Here is a 14,110-nt window from a genome sequence, read left to right on the forward strand (position 1 = left end):
ATTGTACGTAACAAAGAAAACAAATGATCAACAAACCATCAGCTATTGTCTTCATTTTATAATGACTGGCCAGGACATATTTAGCTGCAAAATCTACTGTCTCTATGTATTCTAACAAAATCCATATGTTCAGCCCCAAAACACTGGCAATTCTGTGTTTATATTTCTTGCGTTCTTACTAATTTCATGGGTAACATGCGGGATGTTAACATTGTTCATTTGATTTGCTTTAGCAATTATAGATGAATGTTTTCTATTAAACGCACAGATGTTTCAGTAGAAGAAGACATTGGAAATGTTTCTGTAATTAACTTATATACAGTAATTAACACACAAGTGTTATTCAAGACCTGTACAAGCCGTCTTAAACAACTACTACTACTTTTACTTCTACTACTATTTATATTACTACTACTGCTACTACTACTGCTTTTAATGCTACTCCTACTACTACTGACAGTGAGTATCAAGGATTCCCAGCTGCAGTGAGGCCGATATCCAGTGACGTATGGATTTGAGACAGGCTGAAGTGAAACGTGTGATGTGTGACCAGATAGAGGGATGGAGAACAGAGACAGAGAGGACGGCCAGAGGAAGCCTGTAGGACGTGGTTGGCTGCTGCCCTGGCCTATAGCAGGGATCAGTGAAACTCGAACAAACGAACCTGTTGACAAGGAAGCCCCGTGTTTATGTTAACCTAGAGCTTTGAAATGGATAGTACTGGCCTGAGGGGATAGAGTAAAGCTGGTGGGTCGTGGTGTGTGTGTGTGTGTGTGTGTACTCTCTTTGTGTTCGTGTGTGTGTGTGTGTGTGTGTTTGTGTTGCAAAGATTTTAAACCTGTGGAAGACCTGAGAGATTGAGAGCACAGATGACATGCATGTGACTGATCCAGAATGAAAGCACTGTGACAAAAACCTCCAATAGAAACAGGACTTGATCATAACACATTCATCTTTCACTTCCTGGTTAGAAGAACTATTGTTGTGGTTCTGATGTCAGTATAGTTCATCCCCGTGACCTTTCAACTGTGTCCTGTATCTACATCACTTCCTGCTGTTTGTCCATGAGGTCGACAGTGTGAATCGTCTGGATTTCATGGTAAGGGGACACATCTGGTTTTTGGGGGAAAAGAAGTGGGAAAGGTTTGAGTGACTGTAAACCAACAGTGTCTCTGACCTCTGTCTCTCTGTCCACTCGCAGTTTGAGTTTCTGGCTGTGTGTGAGTGTTACTGTTTCACTATCTTAGAGACAACCTCCTGCAAAGCAAGACAAATCATGCAAAGGTGGGATGTTTGGGTGGTCCTTAGGGTTTAGCCATATGTGTTTTGCATTTACGGTTTGGTTTAGAAGTTATGGGTATTTTAGGCATAGAGTTTTGGTTATTGGTGTTAGGTTTAGGGTTTTTATTTATTTTAATGGTGCTTTAATGGTATTTTGATAGTAATTGGTGTGTGTGTGTGTATGTGTGTATGTATGTATGTATGTATGTATGTATGTGTGTGTGTGTGATTGGGTAGGTGGGGGTGATGTGTCCCATTTTTATCTGTGGATGCGGGCAGAGCAGTGATGCAGTAATGCAGTAATGCATGCCTGGCCCAGTGTCAGTGTACTAGGCCCTGTCAACACCACAACAGTCCGTCTGGATGTAACACGCCCCCTGCTGGCCGCTCTGCTTAACAACACCTGTCTCTCTACTCATCAGCGCTACACGAAGCCTGCTGTTTCCCTCCGTCTGACGTCTGACGACACCGAGCTCGGTGGGGTTAGATCCAGACGGAGACTATGGTGGCCTGGTTGTTGGTCGTTAGGGCCGTGTCTCACTCCCTCATTCTTTGGCATTCTTCATCCGGTCATGTGATGGCCTCCGTTCTGTTGCCTCTGTCTGCTCTCCTCCTTCCTCCTGGCTCTAATGCTAATCCCTTCCCGCGTGCGGGTCGGTGCTCCTTGTGAGAGGGGTCACGGGTCGGGTCCGGTTCAGGAGGGAGCTCGCTCATTCTTCGAGGAGGCACCCTGGTAAACTTAGTTCTGGGCTGGATGGCTTGGGATAATTATTCTGTCCTCATTATGTGATCTGGTTTCTTCTATGTGAGTCTCTGTGGCGAACGTTATTTGATCTGAGGCTGTCACTGCCAGCCAGAGGGGGGCTGGGGGGGTCGTCTGAGGTGTCAGTGCCCAGTCTAGGCCTCCTGTTTTGACAGGGCTGGGGGGGTGATGTCTCCTGTCCCTGAAGCAATGCGGAGGGGAAAAGGCTTATGAAAAGAGAGTCAACATGCACTTTTCCAGATGCTTCTGTAGAACTCAGGACTCCCTAGTCTCAGTTTGTCGTCTGCCAGTGGTTCCGTTCTCCCTTTGTTTTGCACAGATATTAAAGGAACAACGTGGTTTCCTGTCTACAGAGGGACAAGTGTGCCTCATATTACCATACTTGACTTATTTAGGGTCTCTTGGAGGTTCACCCTTGAAATGGAGGGGGAATACAGGTTGGAAACACTGCAACACTGCACCCACCGTGCATCCACCGTTCACCAACCGTTCACCCACCGTTCACCCACCGTTCACCCACCGTCACCCACCATCACCCACCGTGCATCCACCGTTCACCAACCGTTCACCCACCGTTCACCCACCATCACCCACCGTTCACCAACCGTTCACCCACCGTTCACCCACCGTCACCCACCGTTCACCAACCGTTCACCAACCGTTCACCCACCGTTCACCAACCGTTCACCCACCGTTCACCAACCGTTCACCCACCGTTCACCCACCGTTCACCCACCGTGCATCCACCGTTCACCAACCGTTCACCCACCGTTCACCCACCGTTCACCCACCGTGCACCCACCATTCACCCACCGTTCACCAGCCATTCACCCACCGTTCACCAACCATTCACTCACCGTTCATCCACCGTTCACCAACCGTTCACCCACCGTGCACCCACCATTCACCCACCGTTCACCAACCATTCACCCACCGTTCACCAACAATTCACCCACCGTGCACCCACCGTTCACCAACCGTGCACCCACCGTTCACCCACCGTGCACCCACCGTTCACCAACTGTTCACCAACCGTTCACCCACCGTTCATCACCACTCGGGCTGTTCCCTGTCCTCTGGAACACAAATGGTCGATGATGCAATGTCCGCTTTTAGAGGTTACCGAAGTGGTGGTCCATATTTAGACTGGTCGAACAGTAAAGACAAAAAAAACCTACCCATGCAGAATGTTTTTCCTTTGATTCTCTTCAAGAGCATGGATGTCGGAAATGGCCCTTTTAATGTCTGCTTTGCTAGGTTACCTAATCTACGCCAAGAAACACCAGTCATGGACACCCTGTCAACTTGGTAAGAGCTTATTCTGTCAGTGGGTAATATAACCTTTACTATAATTTAGCTTCTTAGCTTTCTGTCTGTGAAATCAAAAATCCACATAGCAACAAATTCACTGCAATTCACCTCCCTCTAACCCCTGCCCTATTTCTTGGGTTGAACCGATACACAGGCAGGCTAATGATTGGCTGGTCCATATCTAGCGGGCTCATGATTGGCGGTCTTTCACAAGCAGGAAATGATTGGTGGCCTGTTTTAAGCAGGCTAATGATGGGCAGTCTGTATCAAGCCGGCTAATGATTGGCGGTCTGTATCAATCGGGCTAATGATTGGCGGCCTATACCAAGCAGGCTTATGATTGGCGGTCTGTATCAATCGGGCTAATGATTGGCGGCCTATACCAAGCAGGCTTATGATTGGCGGTCTGTACCAATCAGGCTAATGATTGTCAGTCTGTATCAAGCAGGCTAATGATTGGCGGTCTATATCAATCGGGCAGGCATCAGGCTAATGCATCTTTTCCCCGGGAAGTGTCCTTCTGTTTTTTTGGCACAGATCACTGAAGGGGACAGGAAGTTCACACGGTTCAGAGGAAATGTTGCTTTTTTTTTTAGAGAAAGTCCACTGTTGTCTCAGGTCAGTCTATTGAACCCTGCCCCATGGAGGGTACGAATGTGAAGGAAATGAGGACCCACCTGCCTCACCCCAATCGGATAGAACGAGCCAGGTTGACACACGTTGTGACGGACAGACAGACAGGCAAACAGACTAGCAGAAAGACAGACAAACTGACTGGCAGACAGGCATGCAGACAGACAGGCATGCGGACAGAGTTTTCTGAATCAGGCTGCTCCCAGAAAGTCAGTGTGGTGTTGGATACCAGCTGGGAAGTCACAGCACAGGGTTAGCTGACTGATGATTATACACACACACACACACACACACACACGTCCATGCATGTTGGTTTTAATATCAAAGTGAGGACCAGCAATTTAGTATAAAAAAAAAAAACCTGACTATAAATCTAACCTCAACAGTACTTTTAACCAAGCCCTAAATTTGACATAACCCTACCTGCATTTTCTGGGGTGTGTTTGTGTGTGTGCACGCGTGTGTTTGCTGAGGACTGGGTTAATAGAGTATTTTCTTCTAGTTGTGTGTGTGATAGCTGAGGGCTTCTTTTGTTAATGGAGTGTTTCCTTGCGTGTGTGTGTGTGTGTGATAGCTTCTTTGGCTTCTTTTGTCTACAAATTAATTGATTCTGACTTTTTTTTGTTAGGTTTCACCAGGTGTGTGGGTGGGTTGGCCTTTAAAGGCCCTGAGTGTTCTGTTGAGTCAGTGGTGTTCAGTAATGTGTTGAGGCATTCAGATGAAAGGTACAAGCACCTTTTTTGTTGTCTCAGCTCTCCCTCTCTCCTTCTATCGCTCTATCACTCACGCTCCCTCTCTCCTTCTATCGCTCTATCACTCACGCTCCCTCTCTCACCCTCTCATTGGTTATTGACCGTGCTACCACTCTCTCTCAGTGTGTATTGACCGTGCTACCACTCTCTCTCTCAGTGTGTATTGACCGTGCTACCACTCTCTCTCAGTGTGTATTGACCGTGCTACCACTCTCTCTCAGTGTGTATTGACCGTGCTACCACTCTCTCTCAGTGTGTATTGACCGTGCTACCACTCTCTCATCTCTCTCTCTTATCTTTCCATCTTTCCTTTTTTAGTTCCTTTCACTCTTTTTTTGCTGTGTTTTACTTCACTGTCTGTCGTTTTTGGTTTTTTAATGCCCCCGCTCTTATAACTGACCTTTTGTCTCCCCACTTCCTCACTGGCTGGGCTTCCCTGGTGCCCCTTTTTTAATGTTCACCCTAGATAGAACTTTTTGTTTCCCTCCTCTGGTATCTCTCTTCCTGCTCTTAAGTATCTGGATACAGCTTCTCCTTAGCGTTACCCATTATTGGCCCATGACAGAAGAAGAACCACAGGGAAAAGATACTTAGAGCAAGGAGGAAGATCCACCAGGGTGAAGAGGGAGATCCACCAGGGTGAAGAGGGAGATCCACCAGGGTGAAGAGGGAGATCCACCAGTGTGAAGGGGAAGATCAACCAGGGTGAAGAGGGAGATCCACCAGGGTGAAGAGGGAGATCCACCAGGGTGAAGAGGGAGATCCACCAGGGTGAAGAGGGAGATCCACCAGGGTGAAGAGGGAGATCCACCAGGGTGAAGAGGGAGATCCATCAGGGTGAAGAGGGAGATCCACCAGTGTGAAGGGGAAGATCCACCAGTGTGAAGGGGAAGATCCACCAGGGTGAAGAGGGAGATCCACCAGGGTGAAGAGGGAGATCCACACTATGAAAATGGACAACTGTTCATCACAGCTACTATTTCTTTCCTCCTGTTTCTTTTTTCTGGTCTGTTTGTTTTTACTGCTTTTAGATTCTTGCCTCTGAGTATTTTTGGGACAGACTTTGAGCTCAGCAGGAATGCCTTTCATCAGTGCTTCAAAGAAGAGGAGAACAAGAATATAAACAGCTGGAAGGAGGAGGAGGAGGAGGAAGTGAACAAGAAGGTGAAGGATGAGAATGAGAAAGTGGAGGAGGAGTTTCTTAATAAATCAGGGTACTGTTTGTGCACCCTGTGGTTTCTAGTCCCTGTGAAACGGTGACTCTGTGATTTTGGTTCCTGGGCCAACTCCTTCTCAGGCCAAAACCGAACGAAGACGTTTCAGTCTGTCTCCCTGAGATGCTGTTTATAGCCCGACACTGGACTGCTGCTAGCAGACAGAGGTTACAGACCCTGCCATCTGGACAGTGTCCACAGTCAGTTGATTGTAACTGAAGTGTGGGCATATCTATATATATCCCATAATGCCTTGTCTCGCTAGGGTGGCAAAACAGATCCCATCATGAGAACGCAGCGTGTTAGGATGTTCAGTGCTGTTGTAGATGTGTGCAATAAGGTACGAGGATGTGTGGTATATGGCCGATATACCATGGCTAAGAGCTGTTCTCGGGCCCAACACACCACGGAGTGCCTGGAAACCGCTCTAAGCTGTGGTATATTGGCAATTTACCTAAAACCCAGAGAGATGCCTCATTGCAATTATGAATAAACTGGTTACCAACACAGAGCAGTCATACCCATGGTATACAGTCTCACATGCCATGGCTAAGCCAATTAGCATTCATGATTCGAACCGCCCAGTTTATAACAGGTAATTATGTAACATTGGGTATACAGTATAAAGTATGTGATAAGCTAAGTGATAAGTGAAATATTCTATCAGAAATGTGTTATATGACTAACCATTAATTTTCCAACACAGTGGCTCTGGATAAGAGCGTCATGCTAAATGACAAAAATGTAAATATAGAAAAGCGTATAACATTGTGGTATGGTATAGACTGTACAATAACAAGGATCCATGTTTAGAGAGGTAAACTGGATTAAAAGCTATAAGTCTGAATAGGGATACTATTATTTTGTTGACGTTTCCCCTAAACATATACTATACCAGGGCGTGGTGACGTCGATGGCCGAGCAGTAGTTGTCATTATCTTTTTTCGTCTTTGTATATTCCGCTGTGTGTCTCTAATTTGGGACTAGTAAAAGTGGATAGTGAAAGCAGCTGCCGGCTCCATAACGCTGTCCCCGGCGACCGTGTCGTGGCCCGGGGTTTCAGACATGGTTCTCGGTAGTCCTGTGGACTGTAGACACCCATAGGAATACCCTGTCTCATAGACCAGTAGTTAGAGAGTTGAGCCAGTAACTAAAAGGTCACTGGCTTGAATCCAGGTAATGAAACAAAAACATATTTTGTTGTTGCTCTGGTGAGTCTGCTTAATGAAATGTAAATGTGAAATCAAATGTAAAGTTAAAGTGGTAGCAGTTTAGGAGCTGCATCCATCTGGAGCTATAGGGTTTAAAGAACATGTTAAACAATGCGGTATTTGCATTAAGTTGCATTTACACATCAAAAGTCTAGGTTGTCATTCAACAGTTGCAGCAAACAGCCCTGTTGAATTAACGCTGCGTGGATATTTGTCAGATATCTAATGTCAGTGTAGCAGGTCCACAGTGTGGTCCTTAATGTCCAGTTTTATATACTATTCAGTTTTTTAGCTGTTAGCTTATAGCTGTTAGCTTATAGCTGTTAGCTTATAGCTGTTACCTTATAGCTGTTAGCTTATAGCTGTTAGCTTATAGCTGTTAGCTTATAGCTGTTAGCTTATAGCTGTTAGCTTATAGCTGTTACCTTATAGCTGTTAGCTTATAGCTGTTAGCTTATAGCTGATTAGCGTACAGAAACCGGTAATGGAAGTCAGTCTTTTTCATCCTGCTCTGCCGCTGACATGAACATATATTGGGGTTATGTCCATGCTAGCATTATACCAGAGCCGGGCCCAGGCAGGTATTTTCAAGGCCAGAGTGTGTGTGTGTGTGTGTGGTGTGTGTGGGTGTGCGTGTATGTGCGTACCACTCTTCGTGTATGTGTCTTGTGCCGTGACTGCAAACTGGTGTCTGTTTACAGCAACGTCTCTCCCTGTCTGTCTCTTCAGTACTTAGTTTTCTCTGGAAGAGCTGTAAACAAGTTGACGGACCTCTCTGATTTAGTTTCTGTTATTGTTGTGTTTTGGGAACAACCCAACAGCATCTGCCTCTGAAGGCCAACAAACCCCCATGGCCTTCATCAAATATAGTGCACATTGCCGTCTGCCAGGATAGTTAGATATAAGAAAAAAATGCAGTGATTTTTTTTTTTTTTTCAGCAGCCTCATCTTACACTCTTATTTTTTCCAGGAACATAGACAGGAGACTCACTCCTGTAACCTCACCATGAGATAGGGTGCAGGTCAGCCCTGTAGCTTCACCATGAGATAGGGTGCAGGTCACTCCTGTAACCTCAACCTTGAGATAGGGTGCAGGTCACTCCTGTAACCTCAACCTTGAGATAGGGTGCAGGTCACTCCTGTAACCTCAACCTTGAGATAGGGTGCAGGTCAGTCAACAAGGTGGTGTTGATCAGAGGAATAAACAAGGTGGTGTTAATCAGAGGAATAAACAAGGTGGTGTTCATCAGAGGAATAAACAAGGTGGTGTTCATCAGAGGGATAAACAAGGTGGTGTTCATCAGAGGGATAAACAAGGTGGTGTTCACCATAGGAATAAACAAGGTGGTGTTCACCATAGGAATAAACAAGGTGGTGTTCATCAGAGGAATAAACAAGGTGGTGTTCATCAGAGGAATAAACAAGGTGGTGTTCATCAGAGGGATAAACAAGGTGGTGTTCACCATAGGAATAAACAAGGTGGTGTTCACCATAGGAATAAACAAGGTGGTGTTCACCATAGGAATAAACAAGGTGGTGTTCACCAGGCGAATCTTACTAGAATTAATCTTTCCCTAATTTCAGTCATGAACAAAAAAGACACCTCACATCACAAAATGGGTCTACTGGATGTTAGATTCAAAGGCAGTTGCAGTCAATGAATTAAACACTGATCATAAACTGGATATAATTGGCCTGTGTCAAACCTGGCTAAAGCCTGATGAATTTATTGCCCTAAATGAGGCCTCTCCACCTGGCTATACTAGTGATCATACTAGTCTTTTGAGGTTTTAGTCATGAAAGCAATGCAGGCCAAATCCTTGACTCCATGGGCTGTACACAATGATTCTCAACCTTGAAGTCATGGCAGATAATATTAAAATAGATATTGTGGATCTAATGTTTTTTTTCTCTATCATGTAATATTAGACCACCATGTTTTTACATTTACAGTCAAACTAACCCACTTGTACCACAAACAAGGACCCTTCCAGAGTCCCTTCAACAACCCAAGGATGACAGAGTAAAGGATGACAGAGTAAAGGATGACAGAGTAAATACATCGGTTAACAATCTAACTGAGGATCTAAACTTAACCCTTCGTGACCCTTTACATGTGGTCACACCACTAAAAATGAAAGAAATACACAAGAAACTTGCTCCCTGGTACACAATGTGCCACAAATAAAGCCTCTTCCTAACAATAATATATATGAATCCAAATATATTAAACAATAATCGGCAAACATCGAAACTGTTCCTTTTAAATAATTTTGAAAAAGTTGTATCCCAGCAACTTATTGCCTTTCTGAAGATAATGACATGCTCCAGTCTTTTAGACCTCACCATATCACTGAGACTGCACTTGTGAAGATGGTCAATTACCTTTGAATGGCATCAGACCAATGTTCTGGATCCAGCCTGTTGCTTCTTGACCTTAGCGCTGCCTTTGACACCACTGACCACTCCATTCTTTTGGAGGGATGTGAAACCCATGTTGGGCTATGTTGAAACCCATGTTGGGCTATGTTGAAACCCATGTTGGGCTATGTTGAAACCCATGTTGGGCTATGTTGAAACCCATGTTGGGCTATGTTGAAACCCATGTTGGGCTATGTTGAAACCCATGTTGGGCTATGCGGACATGTTCTTGTTTTCAGATTCCATTTATAAAAAATATATCAGTTCATATGTGTAGATGGCCTATCCTCCTCAGTAAAATGTTGGTGTTCCTCAAAGCTCAGATTTGGGAACACTATTATTTTCACTATTTTGGTCAATGTTCACTTCTATGCAGACAACACAGTTGTATAGAGTATTTCGATGGGACTTGGAGAAGCCCCAGACTTACCTACCCTGAAAGCTTTCAGACATAAGAAAATGGGTGCCAAATTCTTTTGGGTTGCCAGACCTCACAGTGAACCTCAATATTTGTGGGGTCATATCCCAAAAGCTGCGAGACATTGACGTTACCCCTCGAACCTGACCTCTGAATAACGTATAAAATATATCTCGAGCTGCTTTTTTCCATCCTCGTAACACAGCCAAAAAATCTGCAACTTTTTATCAAAAAAGTATGCAGAATAACTACACCATGCTTTGTTACTTCAAGATTAGACTATTGCAATGCATTTCCCGTAAGTCTGTAAATAAACTTCAGTTACTGCTAAACACAGCTGCAGCAACTTTATCTAGAACTTTGAACATGCATCATTTTACTCCACTTTTAGCCTCTTTAAACTGACTGCCTGTTAAGGCTTGAGCTGATTTTTCTGTGAACTGGTCTAGCCAAAAATACTCATACATACACTAAAGTCAGAGGACGCAGGCCTTCTTACTGAACCTAGAATGTCTGTACCAACAGCTGGAGGCAGTGCTTTCTCCTACACAGCTCCACTACTGTGGAATGATCTGCTGATCGAGGTGAGAGATGCAGGCTCAGGCTCCACCTTTTGGTGTCTCCAAAATGAGTCATTTTTGGATAGAGGTGGCTCCTAATCATCGTTTTGGAGACTTGGGGACCCCAAGATGTGAACCACTGCAGTTCTCCAACTGTGATCCTTTGTGAATTTTTTTTGCCACTTGAACAGGTTCCTCCGGTTCCTCACAGGTCCATTTGGGATTAAACAAACCTTTGTCTATTTTCATTTGTGTTCTCTGGTCTTTCCCATATCGATGGACGGACATTGTTCAAACTGTGTCACTTCATATTTATACCCATTGAAACAGGATGTCGTGGACGACCACTTACGAGCTCCTAAAGACTAAGATGAAAAGTAGAATCTTAATATACTCCAATTAGATTTTGTTCATAGGATTTTGTAGGGGTGCCAATAAATGTGGCATTCATGTTTCTGAATAAAATAAGTATTTCTTGAAAAATATTTTTCCTCAGTTAAGGTTTAGATTGATTACATTTTTTATTGTAAGTTCAAGCTGATAAACAACCTCGGGAGGGTGCTGTATACAGGGAATAAGGTGCCATTTTTGTGTTATCTGTTGTTTAAATTGGTTAGTCTAAAGTCCAACCCTGGTCTAATGATATGTCAGTGGTATTGATGTTTAAGTTAGGTAGCCATCATTCTGATTCACTAGAATCTGTCAGCTGTCACTGATCATAGAACAGAGCCTGTCCATCATAGAAAAAGGCCCCGCCCATCATATGCCTGTGCCTCACCTAACATCGACAGGGGCTCTGCCCATTATGGACCAAGGTCCCGCCCCTCATATCCCACAGTCCTCTCCACCATAGACCAGGGCCCCACCTAACATGGACAGGGGCTCTGCCCATTATGGACCAAGGCCCCGCCCCTCATATCCCACAGTCCTCTCCACCATAGACCAGGGCCCCACCTAACATGGACAGGAGCACGCCTAACATAGACCAGAGCCCCACTTTTCATACGCAAAAGCTCCGCCTATCACAGACCAGAGCTCCGCCCATCATTAACCAGGGCTTTGCCTGTCGTAGACAGGAACCCCACCCATCATCTCCACCAGTAATAGACCCAAGCCACACCCGTCCGTTAGCTTGTTTACTATGTTTCTTTTCCTCTCCCTCCCTCTCACCTCTCGCACTGTCACTCCCCTCCCTCCCCTCTCTCTGTGTGACCCATGATGTCAGTCCCCCCCTCCCCCCTGTGGTCTGCCTGGGAGGGGTCTGCGCCGGAGGGGAGCACCCCATTGGGGAGTTGAAGTGAGCCTGAACGCTGGCACAAACTGACGGACGGAAAGGCAGACAGACAGGGATAGACTGAGTCAGACAGACAGACAGACAGACAGACAGACAGGAATAGACAGCCACAGACAGACGGCCTGGTTGTGCTGGAGGTGGCGTCGTCTTTCTGGTTGCTGTCACGTTTGCTGGGGGTTTGTGTCAAGATGTGAAAGCCTGTGTGGTTGTTGTGTTGCGTTTTAGAAAAGAAGTGTACGCCTGTCACTGATCTATGGTCTCTCTCCACTGGCTTTGTGTGGGTGTGTGTGTGTGTGTGTGTGTGTGTGTGTGGGTGTGTGTGTTGTGCCGTGCGACTGACTCCATCAGCTCATCGTGACAATGTGACTGCCTGTCTAACATGGCTGCCTGCTTATCCCCTTGAGCTCTTAAATACAGCCTTTCAACAGTTCCCTGCCCTCTCTCTCAGAGGGGATCAAATGTTCCAACCAGAGACTCCATCTCATTTCCCTGCTAGCTCTACATGAATGGGATGAGGGGCGGAGCCTCCCACCACCAGTTGATTGTGTGCTGAAGTTGTCTTCTATTTGAGTTGTAGGGCCTGAGGGGATGTGGTTCATATAGTGAATATAAATATAGCATGGCTATGAGGGTTCTTGGACAGTAACATGAACACTGATCTGCTGCTCTTTGTAATGTCACGGGGCATTGTCTTTTCACTGGGTTTAGTTTTATTTAATGGTTTTTTTTTTTTTACACCAAAGAGGTATACCTCTGCTCAGGCCATTACAGTCCTTCATTAGGGGACGAAGCAGCTATGAGGTTTGTGGAATATTACCATCGAACTATGGTTAATGGTGGTGTGATGTGTGTGGGCTGTGTCGTGTGAAAGCACAGAAGCATATCACAACCCACTGGGCTTTCTATAGTCTATAGACCAGAACTGTTATAGTTTATAGACCAAATCTTCTATAGTTTGTATTGCGTGTGTGAGATTGTGGGTATTGACTGAGCCCCTGTCATGTTAAGGGAAAGCAGCAGCGAGAGTAGAGGAGACACTGATCTCGTTGGACCTGCTCTTATCCACAGATTCTCTTTTGTAATCTTTGATAAGGGACTATTAGCCAAATACGCACCCACAGGGACCGGAAGAGCAGGACAGATGTGGAGCCTGAATCTGATCCACTCCATGCAGGGGACCTTTGCAAAACCTATGATGTTTGAGTTTTAAATAGGCTTTTGTAATTTTGTAAGTTTGTAATTTCAGACATGATATAGACTTTTGAAATATGCATCAGCCCTCTATAAAATGTCCATTCATAATGTAAAAAACTGTCTCAAATGGAGATCCCACCTCTAACTGAACAGCAAACTTCAGACAACAACACAGTGTTCTGAGCAGTGACCCCTTATCTATTGTCTAATGCCCTCTGGTCTGCTTCTGACATCTGGTTTGGTTGAGTGACTGGTTTGATTCTGAACCTCTCCTTTCTCCTTCAGTCACACCCTCTGTCCCTGTGCAACACCAGTGAAGATGAGCGCCCGGAGTCAGACTTTATCACCATCGTCAAGCTGGAGAGCCCAGAGCGCAAAGTGCCTCAGTGTCTTCCCCTGCTGGACAAGGTAAGACAGTTACAGCAACAGAATTCAGTGTTAAACCTTGGGGAGGTTGGAGTGGTGGCAGAGATTCAGGTCAAAAAGTATCTTGTCCAGTTGTGAAAGCCTTTCTAGGCTGGACCTTGACCTTATAAGTCCTTCTTCCACTAGAATACTTCAGGGCTCTGCCCTATTAGCTTTGAAAAGATGATGAAAATGTCCGTTTTCCTGTTAAGACGTTGAGAAGATGTTGAAAATGTCCGTTTTCCTGTTAAGACGTTGAGAAGATGTTGAAAATGTACGTTTTCCTGTTAAGACGTTGAGAAGATGTTGAAAATGTACGTTTTCCTGTTAAGACGTTGAGAAGATGTTGAAAATGTCCGTTTTCCTGTTAAGACGTTGAGAAGATGTTGAAAATGTACGTTTTCCTGTTAAGACGTTGAGAAGATGTTGAAAATGTACGTTTTCCTGTTAAGACGTTGAGAAGATGTGTGCCCTCTGCCATCCAATGGTTGTGGGCGGTTTGCCGATGTTTGCGTTCTGTCTGCTGCTTGGTTTGAAGCAGGCAGCTGTACTCATTGATGATGACCATGTCCGGACAGGCCCAGTTTTCCTGTCTGGCGTCGGGTCCGGACTTTTGTGAGAACCAGGCCACGGGAGGAGAACCGGGAGAGTTA

The 14,110-nt window shown here is 45.3% G+C and overlaps 1 protein-coding gene across 1 annotated transcript in view; it reads left to right on the forward strand.

Annotated features, from left to right (window-relative positions):
* The window catches only part of LOC105027783 (E3 ubiquitin-protein ligase RNF43), a 147,860-nt gene that overhangs the window by 77,070 nt on the left and 56,680 nt on the right, over positions 1-14,110 (forward strand). Inside the window, exon 2 of the mRNA XM_029120892.2 lies at positions 13,338-13,460. Within this exon, the coding sequence (XP_028976725.2) occupies positions 13,338-13,460 (123 nt within the window). The remainder of the gene's footprint in view (positions 1-13,337; positions 13,461-14,110) is intronic.

Source organism: Esox lucius, chromosome 7, assembly GCF_011004845.1.
Source record: "Esox lucius isolate fEsoLuc1 chromosome 7, fEsoLuc1.pri, whole genome shotgun sequence".
Taxonomy (NCBI): Eukaryota; Metazoa; Chordata; class Actinopteri; order Esociformes; family Esocidae; genus Esox; species Esox lucius.